Source organism: Melopsittacus undulatus, chromosome 13, assembly GCF_012275295.1.
Source record: "Melopsittacus undulatus isolate bMelUnd1 chromosome 13, bMelUnd1.mat.Z, whole genome shotgun sequence".
NCBI lineage: Eukaryota > Metazoa > Chordata > Aves > Psittaciformes > Psittaculidae > Melopsittacus > Melopsittacus undulatus.
In genome coordinates, this window is record NC_047539.1 from 1,774,952 (window position 1) to 1,796,923 (window position 21,972).

The 21,972-nt window shown below is 43.6% G+C and overlaps 1 protein-coding gene across 3 annotated transcripts; it reads right to left on the bottom strand.

Annotated features, from left to right (window-relative positions):
- Positions 1 to 831: 831 nt before the first annotated feature.
- GGNBP2 (gametogenetin binding protein 2) lies at positions 832 to 20,639 on the bottom strand. Of its 3 annotated transcripts, none has more exons than XM_034068899.1 (14): positions 20,542 to 20,639; positions 19,627 to 19,754; positions 15,604 to 15,684; positions 12,926 to 13,179; positions 11,915 to 12,013; positions 8,716 to 8,829; positions 6,847 to 7,050; positions 5,661 to 5,835; positions 4,025 to 4,216; positions 3,300 to 3,450; positions 3,001 to 3,126; positions 2,767 to 2,918; positions 2,125 to 2,373; positions 832 to 1,482 (listed from the first exon to the last, which is right to left on the bottom strand). In XM_034068899.1, exons 2-14 carry the CDS (start codon positions 19,717 to 19,719, stop codon positions 1,279 to 1,281), a joined length of 2,094 nt encoding a protein of 697 aa, XP_033924790.1. In that variant the 5' UTR covers positions 19,720 to 19,754; positions 20,542 to 20,639; the 3' UTR covers positions 832 to 1,278. The 3 variants fall into 3 exon arrangements, with proteins under 3 accessions (XP_033924790.1, XP_033924791.1, XP_030909548.2); XM_034068900.1 differs by having other exon boundaries at positions 4,040 to 4,216; positions 6,841 to 7,050; XM_031053688.2 differs by having other exon boundaries at positions 6,841 to 7,050.
- Between the last annotated feature and the right edge of the window lie 1,333 nt (positions 20,640 to 21,972).

A 21,972-nucleotide genomic window follows, 5' to 3' on the forward strand; every position in this document is an offset into this window, starting at 1 on the left:
TGTATCCTGAAGGGATGACTGACAGATGCTCAGTGAGGAGCAGGATTAAGCAAAGTAAGGTTTTGAGAAGGGTTTTTGAGCCTCAGTTTCTGCTCACCTCCATGGTTCTTGGCATAATGAACTTGGCCTTGTCGTTCTACAGGCATTAAGAGTTCTCTCCAACCTGCTTGTGGTTTACACATTTTCCCTGTTAAGAATTCCAGCAGGTTTGGGTTTTCTCCCGTTTGCTGCAGTTTGAGCTCGTTAACCTCTGTTTTTAACCCCAGCACTGCCTCAACGACGTTCAAGTGCGTGCCTACAGGGAGTAACTTGGTTTTACACCCGGTACAGATCCACCCACCGATACTCCAAAAGCAAACCCGGAGCCTCCCCTGGTGCCGGCAGCGAGAAGCGCTGCCCCTCGCTCTCCCCATGGAAAACGCTCCGCCGCTGCCACCCGGCGGCCCTGCTGGGATCTGCCAAAGGATCTTAACCTTGGGCCAGGCTCAGGCAGAAGCTTCCAGCCTGCGTTGTCGGGGGAAGATGGGAAATAAGTGCATTTATAAGTGCGAAATAACTCACTGGTAGCAGCGATTGTCTTCATTTAGTTTGTCATCAAGCCCCCAGCACGGTGCAGGCTGCACACTCCTCCTGCTTGCTGCATAGAACTCAAATCATGTAGTAACTACAGCAAACCACAGGGAGAGGTCTGCGTGTTCCCCAGGCCACATTTACTCACCATACACTTACCTTCATGGAGTCATGAAGCCTGCAGCAACAGCACTGGACCAGGAGGAGCTTGAACTGCTGCAGGAGTGTGGAAAGTAGAAACATGAACACCAGCTTTTACTATGCATATTAATAAATATTCTTTATTTAAATTTTGCACATTGCGCTTTAACATATTACATCCAAAACATCTTGCAAATGGATGTCTACTTTGTAAAATCTTATATTCAGCTCATTGTCATTCTGTACAGAATTATAGGTACAACATTAGTTTGCCACTAGTTTGCTTCTTGTAAGTCTCACAGTAAGAGAACATTGACTGAAAAGAGATGGCTTTAAATTATAAGAGAGGCTTGCACAGCTACTCAACTAAAGAGACAAGCCTGAAGAAAGAACAGAATGAATGAAATCACCTCCACCAGCCTCCCCCTCAAAAAAAAAACAGGAAAAGAAAAAGAATCACATTAATTTAAGATAAAATTTGCCATAAGTCACTAAATTAAGTTTTTGAAAGAGAAGACGCAGTAGTCATCGAGAGTTTCAGTGAAAGACAGAGCTACTTTATTGGCTTTAGTTCACTCCAGCCGTTGTCAACCAACTGTTACAAATGGGCCCCTTGTGATCGTTTAAGCGGCAGTACTTGTTAAATTTCTCCTTCAGATGCTGTCGGTATTGTTCTCTATTGCTGTAAAAAGACTTGTTGTTTGCCATAAAGGACTGGATCTCATCTTGTGAGATGAAGATTTCCTCATCAGAAGTGCATTCAGACTCATCCTGCAAAGGAAGACAGGTGTTTAAGAGCTTGAGCATCACCCTTCCTGTGCAGCTCACCTCTTGCAATTGTACTCAGGGTCTACAGTTGCCCTGATGAAGGAAGGTTCAGCCTTCCTGCTATGACACCACAAGCTGTAGCTGGCTACTCCAGCCCCCCGATTGACACACCATACTCTGCTAGACTGGGGTAAGAGTCATAAAGAACCAGAGCATGCTTCAGTCTTAGCACATTCCCATTGAAAGAGCATTAAATTTGTATATAATAGTAACTAAGCAATGGAAAAAAGGAAGAAGAAAGGAGCAAGAAGAAGCTGGCCAAGGAGCATGTAGTGGGAAAGCAGTATTTGAGGCATGAAGGCAGCAATAAAGCACATTTCATTTTATGGAATAATGCAATCCTTGCTAATGAGTAGTTATAATACAAGCTCTGTCACTTGCATTCCAGTGACAGGCAATTTCTCCTCCTCTGCAAAGCGTCTGAGTTACATACTTCACAGAGAACATGCAAAAGCAAACAGAACACCAGAATCTTCAGTTCAGTTACATTCTCTCTTGTAACAGTTCTTCAGTGAGGTTTCCCTCAATCCCGAGGGTTTAAAGCAGTATGCTACAACCTAGAATTCAAAGGAAGCGGTTACTTACAAGGAGTTCCACTAAGCTTTTGGCACCTTTTCCAGTATCAGGAACAAGTGACATGTCTGTAGGTTCTGCAAACTGTGACACGTTTTTCATGTGCTCAAACCAAGGCAACTGCTGCCCACTTTTTTCTGAGCTACAGCAGCTTTCAGCATGTGTGTCTTTGGTCTTGTCGCGATGAAACTCTGTGTGCATGAGATTTCCTGAGGTCTCTCTGTTACCTGGATCTGCCATACAGCTTCCAAGCTTCTGAATCTAGAATTGAAAAGAGCCTGTAATGAAGGACCAGCAGTGTTCAACCTGAATCATTCAAGTTTCAGATGGAGGTAGAGGGAAAGAGGAAAGGAGGAAGTTCAAAAAGAGAACATGGATATATATTTTTACATGTGTGTGCCTGGGGAGGAGGGGGGAATGGCATTCAATTCCCTGAGTGCACACAATGTCCCAAGTGGACATGCTTTGCAACACAGGAGACTCCTTCCAACCCAACCTATTGTAGGAAGCATCTTGATTTCAAAACATGCATGGAGAGGTAGCAGCAGATCCTTGTTATCCCACTTACAGCATTAGTCACAACGGAAATACTTTTGTAACTACTTTAAAACGCATGCATTTAAATAAGCACTCTGGAATAGTTGTGCTCCTTACGTGTTCATTCTCACACTTCAAGGTTTTACTTTTCTTTTTCTTCTTTTTGTTTTTGCCTTTTGTGTTACTCTCTTCTGAATTAGCCCAACATTCCACGCAGCTATCTCCATCCTCCTCTTTGTCTTCACAGCGATGGACACACGAATCATCTCCTGCAAAAGACAAGGCCATTTTCACTTCAGATACTTAAGTTTAGTGGATACCAAACTGATGTTATATTCATACCAAACCTACCATTTTCGTCATGGTTGCAAATGCCTTCAGTGCAGGCCACATCTGACCCCTCTCGAGATCCTGTTTCACTGCCCTCCATGCTAGATGAATAGCCACAATCACTGCCATTACAATGTGGAGATAAACCTGAGATGAAGTGAAAAGTCACAGTGATGTAGAGGAGCTGTTGCATACTCTTTACTTATGCCTCTGAGATGAAAGAATTCTTTAACAGAAGTGATCTATAAAAACAGCTGAGTGCTGTTCAGACCAGAAATGGTCACTGTTTGTACAATGCAAAGCAATGACATTGAACGTACCTTTCTTGATTTTAGGTGAACCTAATAGGGTACCACTACTAGGACAGGTGCAAGAAGTGCTTTCATTAGTAACAATTACTTCTACACAGTTGTTAGCTTCTTCAGTGATACCACAGGCTTTGCAACTGCTTTCCGTGAAGTTGGAATTCTCCTTGAAACAAAAGCAGAAGTTACTTGCAAGTACTGAAAGGAGCTCAGCCAACGTCTTCATAGAGGATACACTTACACAAGAGAAAAGAACTGACACTGACTGTAACAGCCACAGCATTGCTTGTAATTCTTCACGAATACTGAACAACTAAAACCACCCAGCTACCACCTGCCTTCCCCACAATAACATGAATAAGTTCAGTCAGGAGATCCAGAATAATAACTGCATTTATGCAGTGTAAGTTACTCAAAGCCTTCCCCCTCTCCAACAACTCGATGCAGACTGTCTGCAACCAGCATTTGAATTCCCATGCTCCAAGTGATCTTTGGGAAATGAGAGTTGAAAAACTAGTCTAGGATAACCTGAACCCCTGGAGATTCAGGATTTACAAACAACCCAAAGCTAAGGAGTTCCAGACAACTACTTTACAAACAGGCTGTACTAATCCAGAAAAGTATTCAAGTCCTCTAGAGAGCAAATATAGTAAAACCCCTCCAGAATTCTGACTGAAACCAGTGAGCTGATGAATGAAGCTCTGAATTAGAAACGCAGTTATGTAGCTATCAGTGTTTACCTTTGCTTGATTTACCTCCTTCTCCTCTGGTGCCTGTGGAGCAGGGATCTCACACACACACTTGTTTTTCCGTCGGTTCTTCCGTTTTTGACGCTTCTTCTCCTGTTTCAGCTCTCGCACCCTTTCTTCTTCTGAGAACTCTTCACAGAGCTGTTCCAATCGACTAATACCCTGCACTTTTTCCACAGCCATCTGTTTGTAAGAGGGGAGATCTATTTATAGATGTTAACACAATTCAAGCTTTTACATTATAAACAAGGAAAATAGCTGCTAAGCACTTACAAAGTCACAGCATCACAACTACTGACCATCACAGAAAAATGCCTCTCCAGATTTAGGCACTACCTTTAGAGTGCTGGAGGAGCTCCTTGTATTTGGGGAGTGCTGTGTCTAACTTATGGCCCAGATTTGCAATTTTCAGTGAGAAGCTGTGGATTTGAATGCATTTTTGGATCTGTTTCCCGTGTTTATTGTTTACTCTGATTATTTAACACAAAAAGCCACATTAGAACTCCTGCTACAGAATTCCTGCAGCTCTTTGTCTAGGATAACCAGTGAAAAATGTAGCTGATTTTTCTAGGCAGCCTAAATGTATCTCAAGATGTAGCAGTATCTAAAAATGTTCTTTAATATTAAATTCAGAGCAAGTATCATAATGGCACATCCACATACAAAGTTACAAGGATACAGTTAAACCAGTCAGCTATTCAGGACCAATGCTCCTACAGAGGTAAAAATACATTCCCTTTTCTTTCTCAGATCACTCTTAGAATTCCTTAAGCCAAACTGAGACATCACCAATCCCACTCACCTCAGAAAAGGACCCTATATAGAGATGGAACAGTTCTGCATTTCAAGTCCATTACCAACATCACATAGCAGTGTATCTACCTGAACGTGACAATGCCAAGGAATTTTCAACACCACTCTTCTCAATTAAAAAGAACACCAATACAAAACCTGACAGGAATGCCACCGTGCACCCAGTCCTACACAGTCAATGCCACTGCCACAGCACTGTAAGTCTAAGTTCCTTGTAAAAACCTCCAAGAACTGGGTGATTTCACTATGACCTTTCCCAACCTCATTTTGTTCCTCCTCCTCTGATGTTCTAGACATTTTTAGAGAGAACAATCATTAGGAATGGAAGACAAACATAAAAAAGACTTATGTCATACCAAAGGGGAAGTGTACTACTGGCATATGCTGTAGGAACTGCATGGAGTTTGAGATCCCAGAGGATTACAGACTGCATTTGGTACACACTGAATCCAAGAGTTAGCAGTTGTGTCTGTAATCCAGAAGCACATCCTCCACGTTTACTAATAAGCCATAGCTGTTGTGGCCAGAGCTACTTTTAAATGCTATCAGGTAGAAAAACCTTCACTGTGAAGATTCCAAGCTGCACATTACAGTGTGCTGTAAGTACAAGCAAGCCTCAATCTTTTGTGTTCCAGGAGCAACTCAGTTGTGCTATGCACTGATGTTACACAACTGTTGCCCGCTGTGAGCCAGGGATTGAATGCAACACCCCTGAAGCTCCTTCCAGCCCAATGTTAGTAGAAAGCAGAAAACTCATTTTGGGGAGATGCAAACAGTTCCTACAGCAACGGGTTAGATAAAACATGGGGTTTACCTCAAAGCTTTTGCGTAAAGCATCGACACCCAGGTAAAAAAGCATCTGCCACGTTTGTTCCTCAGCCCGCAACTTCTGCCAGATTCGGTGTAATCTTTCATAAAGATGAATACCCAGGCAGGTCAACACTTCTTCTTGGGCTATGTCTATTGTCTTAGCATGCCTTTCTCTTCGTCTACAGGAAGAGTTGAACCAAAGTACAGTATTGTTAAAGGAGCTGGAAGTCTACCAAGAGATCAAAGCAGCTCAATGACGTATTTTCTTGATGTTCAACTAAAGATATTGTTTGCATGAACGGCTTTTCAAACCAAGTTCTGCTGTGCTGCATGCAGATGCAAAATAGAAAGGACCAGGTCAAAAGCACCACAACATTCCTCACAGGTTAATCTGTGCACAGGGCTGTTAAGCTGAACTATGCCTTCCCACCTGTGACTTCAGAAGGCAGTGCCCCACCAGTCTCTGCTCACTCCTAATAACAGGGATCAGCAGAGTTTTAATGCCAGAGATGCAGCCAGTTTCTCATTTAATGCAATCTGTATTTAGTTTATAGCAAATATTTCACCTTCCTACACATTTATGTGTCAGTTAACTGAAGCTGAATAAACACACACAGAAGTGTATACACTACTTACCATACCAAGTAAAAACATTTCAGCATTAATCTGTACTCTATTAAGGAAAAACCATTATGAAAGGATTTATCATCCTCATTAAACAGCTATGACTGAGCTTTAATGGAGCTCAGAATTGTACTTTTCATTGTAAGGGTTTAAGATGCTAAAACAGGTTCAGAAATTGCTACAATATACAAGTGGTGACAAAACTCAATTGAACACTTGGCATTTGGTAAAACTGCCAACCAAGGATCTCTTTCTATTTCGCATATTTTGAACACCTGGATGGAAAAGCAGGCAGTCCTGTGAGTAAACATCAACTACAACACATCTGGCAATTTCTTTCAGGCTTGCCTTCAGAGTTAAATGCACTCTAAAGTCAAAAGCACACACGAAATCTTTGCTACACTGAAGCGCTACCTTGAAAATCTGCTTTACCATGAATATTCAACACAACCATTTACCTTATTCTGCAGCAAGGAGGCAATAAACCACTTTTGCAAATACAGTCAGTAATAAAATAAAGAAGCAAAGCGCTAGATAGCCCACTCTAGCAAATTACATACTCATACCCTCCTGCGAACTCAGGTTCAGCCCGGCCCAAGAGGTGTGCGATGAAATCTGTCTCACAGCACACGTGGATGTGGCGCTCATGGGGACAGCAGCGCAGGCCCTCATACAGTGCAGCACAGTAGCCCTTCTCCTTGCTGCAGTCCAGCTCGCCAATGAGAATGTTGTATGCCCGAAGGACTTTGTTTTTGCAGTCTGTGCAAAACCTGTGTTGGAACAGAACAGAACGGGACTGAGTTCTTATTCAAGCAGAGGAAGTGACAATACACTGAGCAAAGTGCAGATAAGTCTAAGTTATAACATACAGAGGTATTTAATAGTGCATGCTATATTTAAACTAGGTCACGTAAGGTTTATGTTACTTCAAAAGGTAAAATAGTGAGACTTTGGCTGTAAGCCACTGTAAGTTTACTGTATGTATTATACTACCTATCATATATTACAAGTCTGGATATCAACTTTCATGCTGCAAGGTATAAATCAGGCTAACTGTTAATACGAAGAAATTCCTAGATGGATACGCAAATCCACTTGTTTAAAGATCAGAAATCTAATCGTGAACAAACTGGATCATTAGTATAAGCCAGGACAAAATTCCTCTCAAGTAACACACTCCACGTTACTTTATGGCAATTATTTAAAGTATACTCCAGTGATAAGTAGTAAGAAAAAAAGGAATTCCTTTGTTGCCTGCTCTATGTGAATGACATTTCCACTACAAGCACCTTTAAGCATATTTTGAATTACTAGATAACTGCACAGATAGCCAAACAAGGTTTCAATTTAAACACAGCTCAGATAACTAATGTGAGAAGAGCATAGTTATGAAGCCTGTTACAATTAAAATACAACCAACTTCAGCTCTTTCTGTTTTATAGCAGGAGTCATCTTCAAGAAGCTACAAAACCTCTGGCTGTATTAACAATGCAAGCCAGACAAGCTGCTCACATTTCAGCTTTCAGCTTGAAAAGCTGGCTCTTCATGCCATCTCTGGATGGTGTTTTTCCCTTTCCTAAGTTGTCCACTCACTTGACAACACTAAGTCAAAACATACTTTGATGTTTGATAGAACTATGATGACTGGCTAGTTTCTGCGGTGAAAGGAAAGAAAACAGTAATATTATTGCAGGTTAGCATCAGGAATGCTGCCAGCACCATGTTTAATGTCACAGAAGATTAAAGCTATTTTGTTTCCAAAGTGTTATTTCCACACCACCACCACCCCCGCGCCCATCTGTGGTCCCACTGGTGGTATCAGAACCTTGAGACTACTGGAAAATAAAGTGTTTTAATCAGCATGGTAGCTCCCATACACATGCAACAATGATTTAGTGGCCTATTTTTACCTTGCAAGAGAGACCTAATAGTACTAACAGTACTAAGTCATAAATAACTGTTTTAAAACAGCGATTTAAAAGCAACACCAAGCCTAAAATCTGCTTTTATTAGTTTGGCTCATATTAGTTTGAATTTGCACATACTCCCCAAAAGCCTAAATGAAAGGATAGTCCCAGACACGGTAGGCTACTTGTGAAAGAGTGAAAGAATATAGACAGCTTTAATACATCAAACTGTAAATCAACTTAATCCTAACACAACAGGTATTAAGACAAGCAGCTATGACTTCACCTGAGCTCTCTGCATTACCATAACCCAGAACAATACGTAAACCATAAAGAATATTTCACAATCTTAGTCTGTTACAATCCAATCTGCCAAAGTTCCCCATCACCACGAAGCTTAGATGGAAGGTTTCAGAAGAATCCTTTATACTTTTACCCACAGAGTGAACTCCACGTACATTTTGATTCACAAAACAACACAGCACGTATTCCTCACAATGAAGGGATGTCTTTGTTCTTTGAACATACCTGTGTTTTCGTAGGTAGGTTTCTAATGTTTCTAAAAGACAACTAGAGTCAATCAAAACTACTTCATCCCTGCATTCCTGGGACATGAGCTCCCACACATCCATCCAACAACCCCTGCAAAAGAAGATCATGAGAAACAAAAGATTGTCCATCATCCTGGGAAGGGTTTAGAAAAGAAGCAAAATAAAGCATCATTAGTTTACCTGACTGCTCCCTAGAAAGATCCACAGTGGCAAATGGTGCTATACTTGCTCTCCTCCTTCCTCCTGTCTTCACTATTATCCTTATCTGCACTGAATTTCTGTGTACTGAGTGTGCTAAAGCTTCCTTTAGTGTCACACAGCATTACAAAAACATTTTTAAACCTATGCTATATATATATTGTGCACTACTTCTTTTTCCTAAACAAATGCTATGAAAATGCATGGTCCTTAATTTACTTTGAATCCCTTACAGGCTGAGCCTTAGCCTCCAGTAAAGTCAGGGTCAGCCGTGAGATACAAATTGTGCTGTCTGTGTTTAGAGACCAAGATTCATGAGGACTTTTGAAAGTCACAGCTGAAAGCCAGCAGCACTTCTTCAGGATATTGTCTATACTACCTTAAGCACAAACATACACAAGTTTTAATACTTCTGGAGGATCAAATTTCATAGAACTTACTAAACCAAATCAAAACCATGAAATAAAAAGCAAAAGAAACCCCCTGGATTTCCACACATCTACCACTGTCAGAAACCACAGAACACACTACATTTCCTTTCCAAAATCCATTAAACCCCCCCCCAACCCTAAGTCTGGATGTGCTAAAAGTACAGGTACAGAGCAAAAAACAAACTGTAAACAGCAGTCATGCTCACTTACATGCTTGCCTACACTTGACATTTTATCAGAAGGGTCAGTTTTGTTTAAGCTCATGTATGGGTACAACAGAGCAGGAAAACAGGGGAAGAAGCACTCCCATTTAATAATTAGCTCCTCAAGAGTATCTGTGTGTGCTATTATCCAGCCTGCCACATCATATGGCTTGCATTTTATGAGAGGTTAAACTGTTCCTTAGCCTCAAATGGACCCGAGTAGCCATAAACCAGGCACACAGAGTGAGGACATCAAGTAACTCAAGTGGTATTAGATAGTTATGTAACTTGCCCAATTAAGCAACACAATTACAACTCAAAGCCTCTTCTGTGTGTACAAAATGCCCAAGAGATGCAACTCAGCTGAAGAGGTTTCTTGCAATAAGCTGCTCTAAACTGATAAATAGAATTTGTTCTGTAGAACAGTTCTATTTGATGTCTCTGTATCTAGGCTGCTAGCATACTTGCTTCCACCCAAGGCAGCACGTTTATCTGGAGAAACAGCAGTACTGATTCACCCTGATCACTTCTGTAGCATAAGAAATGGCTATGGACTGAGCAAGCAGAGTGTAAGCCGTGTTTCTTTGGCAAACTATACTGATTGTGCACAAGCTATATTATCAGATAAAGCAGAAGGCTTTACTTGCAGTGTACTAAATACTGCTCTTCCATATATTCCCTATTAACCTGCCAGCATTCAGAATACTAAGGGATTTATTCCAGCCTGAACTGAGGAAACAAAGGCAGCGTTTTCTTCGCTGTTCATTCAGTTTCAGAACTGTTATCCTTTGCCAAAATGGTCACTGCAGGTTCCACAATACATGTTCTTACACAGAAAAGATTAATCTTATTAAAAACAAAAGTAAAGAAAAAAATAACACTTTCATAATGCTTTGGATGTGCTTTATGTTAACATAACCCTATAGCTCTTATGACCTTTTGCTTGTGTAACATAAGCTTTAAACTAATTGTATGAAAAGCCTGTTAACCAAAATAAAAAAATGGAGATAATGATTAGCTACCACTGTCCTCAAGCAGCCCAAGTGAAAAGCAAGTGTCAAATTCCACATGCCTACCAGCTCAGGGGATTTACCTAAACCCAAAGTGACTCAAGTCTGCATAGAAAAACATACATCCTGTAACTGGAAACCAGGAGCAAACTTTCACAGGCTGTGTGCTTAACCAGAGGGAGAACACAACTGACTAAACCAGGTCGTGGACACTTCAGCTAAGCACAGCAGTCCAATTTATTGGTCATGACAAAAATAATAACACCCTCTGAACAAGAAATGCCCCAAAATCCACAACAGATTTGCAGGGAGTGTTTTTCTGGTGAGCCAGCTGGAATAACCTATTTCAGCTTCAGGACACAGAGGTGTATATATACACATCTTTTTCACTGGTGCATTCAATTGTGAGAAAACACAGAGTTTAATTTTAACCCTGCAGTCCCACCACAGTAAAGGCCTTTATTAACAGTTGTGCAAGGCATTTTTAATAACCCCCAAGCAAGATGTTTATTCATTTAGCATGTACCCTTTTTCACTGCAGTGTGAGAAAAACTGCTGATCTATCATTGAGGTGTAGAGCGTAAAAACCAGTTTGTCTTTCGAGAGCATTGGTTACACTGTGCAGAAGCCATCCATGCCCTGAGCAAGCTATAGGCCAAGTTATGTCAGACAGATATGAAAAACACATCAGACAGCACTGGTTTGTGATGGCCAAGCTGCATTTTGGCACCTGGTTTTGAAATTAAATGTGGATATTTTTATACCAAAAATCAAAGATCCCAAATAAAACAGGCCCAAAAGCAAAGAGGCAAAAAAAACCCAACCAGAACCAACAAGCAAGTCTTGGGAAACAGCTCATTTCTTATTGCAGCCTTAAATTTGATATGAAAGCATCACCAGTTGCCTCCGGTATGTCTGACAGAGGGCAGAAGGACAACTCTCACACTGAGGAATGACCACAGAGCTTAGAGCTCATAGAGCAGAAGAGCTCATAGAACTGGTTTTTTCCAGTCAAAGCATGAGCAAGGAAAGAATTAAACATCTCACTGACAAAACTGTCACTCTCACTGCACAAAAAGGGTTAACTACCCTTTTACAAAGCCTATGGAGAAAGGCTCATGCCCTGCAACACACACTGCTCATAACTCCTGGGTGCTTCTGTTCCTCTTCCCCACAACTATCTGAGTCAGCTATAAACACCAAAGTCTAGAGATTACTGCTCTGGGAAACAGATAACATAAGAATTTTACCACTAAGCTTACACATAAGGTACTATCAATAGTCTGGTTCCTTAACATATTTTCATTGGAATTGTGGATGTTAAAGGAACTTACCCCAAAGGTTTTGGTTTGTGTGTGTCCAAGGAGTGCAACTGACATCTCTTGTTCTTCTTACTTTTGGGAATTGCATCAATCATATCATTCAGTTTGGACCTATGGAAAAAAAAATCAAATTAATATTCTGAAAACATGATCATCCAGAGAAATTTTAAAGGGATTAATTCTGCTCATGCACCAGAAACAAGTGCAATCATGAATTCAATCTAAAATTCCCTCCTGTCCCCCATTTTAACTTGTTCTGACACACAATCCTGCAGTACACAAGGATTTTCCAGACAAATCCTAGGAAGCAAGATAAAGAGAACCCACATCTAAAAAGTTATTGCATAACTTTAAGTAACAGACCTTGAGCAATGATGCCTATTTCAGAAGTGTGGAGAACTACTATAACCGCTTCATCTCACCCTCCAAACCTTGACTGCCCCAGCTCTGCATTAACCTTTCCTGCTTCTCATTGGCCTGCTAACTGCAGAAAGAAGAATGAGCTGAAGCCAGCTGGAAGGCCAAGGCACACTGTGGTGAGCAGTCACTGTTTGGTCTGCTGACAGCTGAGAAACAAAGGGCACCGAGATTATTTATTGTGGTAGCCAAACCCAGAAGGTTTCACTTTCTCGGTGTCACCTTTATACTCAAGGAGTACAAAGTGTTTCAGGGCCAGGTGCTAGTTCATAGTTGCAAAGTAGCAGGGTGAAGAAACACGCTTCTTCCAGAGACCATGAAAAACCCACAGCACCTATTTCAGATTGATAAGTGAACTTTTTAATATCAGTATCTTTCAACTGCAATCATGGCATCTCAGCTGATGGTATGACAGATTAGTTGCATTTGGTTTTTCCCAGTGTAGGTGATAACTAGTTTAAAATGGCTCTAAAAGGTAAGTATGTACTGGCAGATCTAAATTTGTGACATTTTAGTATCGCCAAGGCAGCTATAAAGTCAAATGCACAGAAGCTAGCTTTGCTCTTCCCCAGGTATGAATAATCTGGGCATTTCTGAGACACCTACCCATGTACATAAAACAGTGTATACAGCTTCTTTGCATCAGTCATACAGCTTCGAGTTACAGACAGAACCCCTTTAGGCCCTACTGTCAGGGGCTCAAGTGCTGGATTTCCAGACTCAACAAGCTGAGAAAACAGCCGTTCCACACTGCGACGGCAGCCGACACATGGGACCAGCTGAGAGAGCGCGCTCAGCACTTCACGCGATGTCACCATCATGGCAATGTTCAGATCCTGCTGTTTAAGCATGCTATGCCTCTAAAAGAGAGCAAGAAATCAAATCATTAAAACCAAAAGGAACAGTTCAAGATGTGTGTTTAAGATTCCTTCCTTTTCAATAGCCTTTCTGTACCAAAATACACTTCTGGAAGCTGTCTGCAGTGCTCAATTTCAGGTCACTGTTTTAACGTAGACAATTAAAATACTTACTGTATGAACAAAACCACGCTCGCTAACAGCATAGGAGCAATTCAGCTTCAAGTCTTTACCATCTACCCTTTGCAAGGAACCTAGTATTTTTCTGCTCTTATTTCCTCTCTTATTTCCTCCTTCTACCACTCATATCAGCAAATGCTACTTCCAAACAATGGAACATTCCCCGTCCCTATCAGGAAGCTCTTTTTTTCCCCACCTCAGCACAGATGTGTTAGTAAAGGGTCTCACACACAACTCTGCATAGAAAGTAAACTCCTGGATGTTCATTGGCATATACAGAAACCTCATTTACAAGAGGCTTATTCTGTTCAGACAAGACAATTTTGCAACATTTTCCCTTGAAGGCTAAATGCCATTTCCCAGTATAAATCCAACATCTGCAATTAAAAGCCAGCACATATTACTTAGTATTCAGGGTGAAACAGTTTACTTTGCTAGTGAACATTCAATGTGTGCTTGTAACAGAACATTAAAAGAGAACATCTTCAATGTTTCTTACATCAATAAACAGTTTCAGGAGTTTATCCTTGTTCCTCTGCCAAACACATCAGGCACACACACACACACACACGCATAAAGCACATACCCTTCTATTCCTTCTGCTAAATTACTGGCTTGGACTTCATCAACAGCCTTCCAGTTAGCAGCCTTCAAATACCTGATAGCAGCCTTCCAGTATCTGAAGGGGCCTATAGGGATGCTGGGGAGTGACTCTTCATTAGGAACTGTAGTGACAGGACAAGGGGTAAGGGCTTAAAACTTAAACAGGGGAGGTTTAGATTGGATGTAAGGAAGAAATTCTTCACTGTGAGGGTGCTGAGGCACTAGAATGGGTTGCCCAGGGAGGTTGTGAATGCTCCATCTCTGGCAGTGTTCAGAGCCAGGTTGGATGAAGCCTTGGGTGCCATGGTTTAGTGTGAGGTGCCCCTGCCCATGGCAGGGGTTGGAACTGGATGATCTTAAGGTCCTTTCCAACCCTAACTATTCTATGATTCTAACACTGAACTGCCACTAGCACAGCTCTGCAGAAGAGAGTCCCTTCCTCACACACATCTACACTTAGAATATCAGCACTGCCAGTACTTTCCAACATCATCTGTAAAAGCAGTCCTGTCACTGTATTAATTGTGAGCATCATTTTCCCCAGTTCTACAAAGCACAGCTTTGTAAGCACAGTTGTATCCACACAGAAAATGTTGCCACAATAGTATTTTCTGTATCACTGTCATATCACACCACTTAAACACTCCTAATGGAGAAATGATTTGTCACAACTTCTGAGGAAAGAAAAGACATTCTGCATAGTGAAACTAATCAATCCCATGGAGCACGTAAATACATCAGTTGAAAAAAGAAAATATTTTCAGCTCACTTTATGCAATACATGTTATGAAAAGCAAAGCCATTATCAGATTATATTGAAGGTTTATGCTCTTAAATGCAGGCAAGTTAAGTCACCTGACAAGTGCTATCAATCTGCAATAATCCTCTTTCCTGTAATTAAAAGTACTAGTCATGGCAACAGGAGGGATGCGCTATTTTCACAACACAGCTATGCTTTACATGCAGCATATGTCTGAACGGCTGCTATCAAGCCACTAGTGAAGAAGTACAAGCTGCACATCAGCAAACTGGCCTGTTCCTCTGCATATCAAGTGGCACAGTTTTTTAGTTGCTACAGGTGTTACAGTGCCAGTTACTTGCCAGAGTGTTGGCAGATAAGTTTCTATTTAGTAAGGCTTCAGGGGTAAGTAAGGCTCCTTTAGTAAGGAGAGACAAGACAACCTCTCACTATTCAACTATATATAATCTATAAACTGGCACATTAATTCTATCTTGGTATGGTACTAATCATAAGAACTCAGTCCTAAGCAGTTCACACTTCCACTTGAAAAAGCAGCTCAAAAGCATTTAGGAAAAAAGAAAATAATCAACATGTATTTAGAAACTGTAGTTTCCATTATGTATAAACTGGCAGCGGCCAGAAGATGCGCTGCTTTTACAGGCATTCTATTCTAACAGACAGGCAGCAATTGCTTCCTGACACAGCCCACAGCCTATAAACGCTGTAAAACATAGAAAACAAATGCATCCAGTGTACTCTGGTACCAATACGCGATTGCATGTAGGTGCTGATGTGTCTTTTAAGTCATTCCAGGAGTGACAGCCTCCTAGAGAAGAAAAAGCATGAGTCTAAGGAAAGCAAGACTTGATGCATGGCCTTAAACCCCAGCAGGGTATATTTACCTGGATGAACTGTTTCAACTGTGCACCGTTACTCTGATGTCCATCAAGGTTTAGCACATTATCAGGAAATTCCATCACCATCTATACAAAAGAGAGGGATAAAAAAAATGCTTTCAGAAAAAAAGTCCAAAAGAACATTAGTTTATTTTAGTTTCTTGGAGGAAATAAGACAGAAATTACGCTGAATGCCCATTCTGCCCACCTAACTATTGGAAGCTTGGGAAAGGAGAAAAGTCTTAGTTTAAGACAGTAAATGTTTCAAAGTAACTTTCACTAACAGAATGCTCTAGAGGCAGTTTATAAATGGCAACTCCTCAATAGCTGTTACAGAGAAAGCAAAAGTTGCTAAAAGAGGCATCAGCATTTATATTACATTACTACACGACTTGAGACCCCATTTCAGTTTAGAAACAACATATTGTACTTTAACACACTGAGATTCCAATTGATCCAACAGCCCAACTCCGTTTATAGAGCTATGAAGAAACAGTCACAACAACTTAATGACTGAGCCCACTCCTTCAAAGGCTAATTTAAAACCATATTAACCCAAGAAAGTACTCCAAGGAATACTTTGTTTTGCATGACTGCAGCTGCAACTCCCAAGAGGCTCCAAGTAAAAAGTTAAGCCTGCAGAACAATGTGATTACTTGTAAGTAATTAATCATATTTCTTTTCAAATTACTATGCAACAAAGAGGGCAATTTCTAACGCTCTTCACTCACAAATCCAACTGAGCAAGCATGGAGCAAAATGAAACCAACTAGATAAATGTGTAAAGCCTGGTTTAGTTGATCTTCTTTGTCCAACCCAAGAAATACAGAATTTATCAATACCAGTGATAAAAGTTCACTTTAAAATCTGAAAGCTAAAGTACCAACTTTGGTTAATAACTCTAATACCAATCAACACCAAATTAAGTTGGAGGGAGGAAAATGATGAATAGGACACCTTCCCTCAATTGTCTAGTAAAGATACAATTCCCTGCTGTCTCCATAACTGCTGACACTGCCCCCAGAGAACTCATACATCTACTTTTACAGGCACCAGACACTGCTCCAAAATAAACACCTATTCTCTGAGGCCTGAAAGCAAGGCAGTATTTCACTCTCATATGTGCTAAATTGGAGCATTAGCACAGCTGCCTTATCTTTACACACAACAGTGCCAATCCTAACCTCTCATGCATCTTTTCTCCAGTCTCCCTTGCTCCTGACCCATACACACCAAGGACCTGCCTATGTTTTGCTGCAGAATTACAGGTTTCCTACATTGATCATTTGATGTTCCTGTGGGGAACAAGCTAATGTGAAAGTAAAAGGTCTATCTGCTAATAACAAAGAGAAGATACAACCTGTATATTCCCCCCTCCCAATCTCTGACAATACAAGGGTATTGCCTGATTTTTCTACAACAGAGTTAAATTCTCAAAGGCTAAATGATTTCATGTGTCTGAAGATATTCTGTTAAGTGGTTAAAAATCACACCCTGAACTGGAAGAAAAAATTCCCATACCACCACATAGAATTCCAGCCTGGTTTGTGTTGGAAGAGACCTTAAAGCTCATCCAGTTTGGGACACCTTCCACTAGAACAGGCTGCTCCAACCCCCGTCCAACCTGGCCTTGAACACTGCCAGCGATGGTACATTCACAGCTTCCTTACATCAAATGGAATGCCTTCCAGAAATCATAAAAGCTGCTTAAGAAATTAAAAGGGTTAAATATTTAAACCTCCTTGAAGTTCTAGCTGAGCCATAAGAAACAGAAAAGTGTGGTAGTGAACAATTCATACAGGAGAGCAGCACTACAAGGAACCTAAACAGCTTTCTATGCTACTACAAAGCAATGTCACACACTTCAGAGCATGACAGGCCATTCATTCCCTAATTTGTAATCACTGTTTCCAGATTTAAGGCACAGATTAAGTCTTCCAGTTTCCCACTGTCTTCCAGCAATCCCATTATTTTTTAAACCTGAGTTTTAAAAGTGGTCTACAGAAACCAGTTACTAAACACCACTTTAGCTGCAGATGTAGAATTATGTGTCAAAGACAACTGCATGCCTCACGATAGCTCTCAAAGAATGTATACACAATTGAGATGAGGAAGGTGAGAGTTCATTCACTTGCTTTTACAAATTCATTTAATAAAAGCCACCAGAAGCCACCTACAAACCCCAGTGCTTTGCAAGAACAGTAACAGAATGAACAAGGGGGAAAAAAAAGGACCTGAGATAAGTCATGCTGAGGATGACTTGCACTTCACCCAGGAGGAAACAAATCTGATTTAGAGCTATAGGAACCTCTCCAATCAGGAGGATGGCTTGCCTCTGGCATAAAAAGCAGAAAGACAGCAACAACACGGTGCAATTGCATAAAGTTTGGGCCTGGTGTTAAATGCTGAAGCTAAACCAGAAATGGAATTTTAGGTCAGTAGAAGTCATCTCCCTGACACCTGGTATAGCTGAATTTTCACTCTCTCAACCTATTAGACACAGCCAAGGTAACAAGAGCATGGTAAGGTGCCTGCTTGACACAATCTAGTGAGTGTATTTTACTAGGGAGTCTGAAGGCAGGAGGAAGAGAGCGAGAAATCCAAGATCTTAAATCTACCTGGGAATGGAGGGGCAAAACTTTGAAGGCATGACCGAGGAATGACACCCTTCCCCAAAAACATAACTGCACACAATAATTGAATCAACCAGGTTGGAAAAGACATTTAAGATCATCAAGTCCGACCTTTTCCCCAGCACTGCCATGTCCAGCACTAAACCATGACACTATTCTTACACAGTGCTGGGTTTCCCAGGTAACCAACCACTCTAGGAGAGCTAGATATTGCTTGGACCACTTAAGGGGAAACTATACCTAATGTGTAAGCACAATTAACCAGAGCTGACAGACCATGTAAAGTCAAACCCACTAACGATTATTTGGTATATTAATAACATGCCATCATTTGAAACAATCAAAACTAAAATACTGCAAAGACCTTTCCTTCAAGTGTAGCAAAACCAGATGGGATTGAGACAGATAATCCTTAACAGGGGGATGGAGGGTTAAGAGCCTCTCTGAGGATACTCAACTGTTTTGTTCTGGAAGGTGGAAGAAATGACACTAGGAGGCTGACAGAGTTAGCTGATGCAAGTCAGGCATCCTCCTGTGTTAAACCACAAGATCAGGAATTTAAAGCACGTAAATTTTACACTATTTAAAGTAACAGCATTTACTGTCACGCCACTGACAGCAACAGAAATCAAATGCAGAAATCAAAATACCCCATTACACTAAGCACCATTTTATTTTCCACCCAACCTCTTCACACCCTAAGAATCCAAGCAAACAACAACAGGCTAGGCACGTATTTCCCCCCCCTGTTTGCTGCGTTCACCTAGGATGCAGTTTCTGAGCCTACCTCTAAACACGTGAGCAGGAGACACTAGAGAGCCTCCAAGCTCCATTTCACTCCTTTTTCCACTGAATCTTCTGGAAATGGCAAACCCCCCATGTTTGTAATTCAGACCAACACACTGAAACAGAAACTCTCAGATCTGTTACTGCAGACACATCGTTACAGACTCAATAACTCTTACTTGAAGCCAAAGCTTTCAAAAACACCTTTAGCCTTTTCTTGCCTATTTGACAGCATATTTATTACCCCGTTGTAGACCTGGGGTTTAACCTTAATATGGCTCCCTTCCTGATTAACTGAAACACAGCTTTGCTCCACGTTTGGGCTTGGACACTGAGACACGCTTGTCACTTGAAAACAAGTTCTGCATAGGCACCAGTACAGCAATAACTTTCTCATTACGCGGTTTGCATGTTTTTAGAGCTGGGAATCAGATAAAAAGTTGCCCCATTAAGCGCTGTTAACCCGAAGTGTTGCAAAGTCCCAAAGATTAACGCTGCAGGAGCAAAGGAGGAGCCTGGGAGGCCTGTCTAGAGGAAAGGCCTCGCCTGGGCATTGCAACACGCCGGGAGCGGGAGGTGCGGGGCCAGGCCGCGCTCCACAGGCACTCACCGTGAGGGTGTCATCGATGTAGAGGGGGATCTGCCTCTTCTCGAACGGGAATTCCTCCTCCCCGTCCCTGCACACCGCTACCAGCCGCGCCATCGTCGCTGCTGCTGCCGCTTCCTCCCCGCTGCAGCCTGCGAGCAGCCAAACCCCGCGGAGGTAAATACCGGCCGCGCTTCCCCGGCACACTTTCACCACCCCGGCAACCAGCCTGCGTTACCCCATCGCCTGATTCACCACGCCGGGCGCCCAACCCACGCCCGGCCGCGCAGCCTGCCCGCCGCTTCGGCCTTGGAAGGGACTCGGAGAGGCTACGGACCGGGAACGGGAGAGGTGGCGAGGCTGGGAAATGCGACATAACATGGAAGGAAGGGAGGGGACGGCGGGGAGGAGCGTACCGGGCCCTCGGCCGGGCACAGCCGGCGGAGGAAGGCCGGAGGGATGGAGCCCACCGCGCTGCGGGCCGCTCCCCGCTCGCCACCGGCCCCAGCAGGCCGGCGGGGACCCACCCAGCCCCGAGCGCGGCTCTCGGCTCTCCGCCACCCCCGTCCCGTCCCTCCCGGCTGCGGAGGCCGAGGAGCAGCTGCGGGGCGAGGGGCGCTTCCACCTGCGAGGCGGGGCCACCTCTGCCCCCGGGGCCAGCCGCTATCGGGCCGCGCCCGGGGGAGGGTCCCACGGCCCTGCCGCTCCGCAGCACCGCTCCCGGACACCTCCATGCGGGCTGGGGATAGGGGCGAGCCGCGGGGATGCAGCCCGGGCGAGGCGGCGGCCGGAGCCAGCCCTTCCCTCGCTGTCCTCTCCCGGCCTCCAGCCTGCGGGCCGCTCCCGGCCTCCCTCTCCTCCCACCTTCCCCTCAGCCCCGCCGGGGCCGTTACCCTGCCCTGCGGCCCCACCGCCGCCTCGTCCCCCTCGGGCCTTTACCGGCTCCTCCGCGAGTCGGCGGCCCAGGCGCTGTGACAGGCGGGCGGACACCCCGGGCTCCGCCACAGAGCCGCCTCCTTCCTCTCCCCCTCCCCGGGCCCTCCCTGCAGGCGGTGGCCCCAGGCCGCTCCGCCCTCCTCTCGCGAGAGGCCGCAGCCCGGCCGCTCTACCGTTACCTCCCGTGGGCTCGGGGCCGCAGGCGCTGTCCGGCCGCCCCGCAGGACCTCGGGCACCGGGCGGGAGGCTGAGGTAGGGCAGGGGCGAACGTTAGAGACCTGGCCCGGGGAGCTGTGGAAGGAGCGGGGCCCGTGAGGGGGAACGAAGGGGACCGGGTGGGGTTGAACCCCACAGCGCTGGTGGGTGGGAGCCCGTCGCCATCTCGGGTGGGACAGGCCCGGAGGGTGCCCAGGCCCGTGTGTGGAACGGCCTCCATGCTGGTTTTGGTGTAGAGGCAGCCGAGCGCAGAGCGACCGGGAGCGTGAACTGAGCAGAATGCATCCGGACACAGCCCTGCCCTGATCCCATGCAGGCTTTGGTTGCATTAGGGTCTCTTAAGGCTGTTGGCTTCTGCAGCAACCTAATGCAACCAGCTGCTTAACTTGGGCGGCCTAAAAACCCCATAGCCTTTCTTGAGCTATTAAATACTACACTTGATCTGTTAATTCTTGTTATTTATGTATATAGATACTAAAGTCCTCACAAGAAAACGCAGGAGAGGCAACTGGGGAGCAGTATTTCCTTTCCCCCTTGTTTCTGCATTGCAAACATCTCTAATGGAGGAGTTAATTTACTTGAACTCGTCATGCAGCACCTCTAACAGACCCTGCACAGTTTGCTGTTTATGGGTTTCTTCAGCAAAATGGAAAGCTGGGGTTTATAGCAGGGGGTGGTTCTGCCCATGGGGCATGGCGAGGGTGCTGAGCTGTGATGAGCACTCAAGGTGCATTCAGCGTGAAGGCTTCTGTGTCACTTCTGCCCTTCCGCTCCCAGAGTGTGGTTGGATCACATCAACCCATGCCACAGATGTTGTATTCTCAGGGTACACACCGGTAAACTCCACCTGAGAAGTACCATTACATTTCAGGTTGGTTTTACTCTGTTGCTGGAAGATGCAGCTTGCACCTACAAAACCAGTACACAGCAGCCAGCCCCTTCCTGCCGTGCATTTGCATGCCCCTCTCTCCTGGAAGAAATACCTGTTCTTTAGGACATAGCAGCTTTGAAATAGGATACAGCTTGAGGTTCTTGTAACATTGGACTTTAAAAGAGATGGGTTGGAAAGGGAGACTGCTACTGAGCTGACCCTTAAAACAGTCAAATTTGGTAAGAAGCTACTAATGGGTAACAAATAACAAGGTTAAGGATAAATGTCATCAGCTCTACTCTCCTGCCATATTTTTTCTATCCTGCAGCCCTACACAAAATCACATG

Coding starts and splice junctions, on each gene's coding strand:
- GGNBP2 (XM_031053688.2), bottom strand. CDS start 19,719: ATGGCGCGGCTGGTAGCGGTGTGCAGGGACGGGGAGGAGGAATTCCCG. Junction 4,217..5,660: donor CTTTACGCAAAAGCTTTGAG/GTAAACCCCATG, acceptor TCTTACAAACAG/ATGGCTGTGGAAAAAGTGCA. Junction 3,451..4,024: donor AGGAGGTAAATCAAGCAAAG/GTAAACACTGAT, acceptor TTTTGTTTCAAG/GAGAATTCCAACTTCACGGA.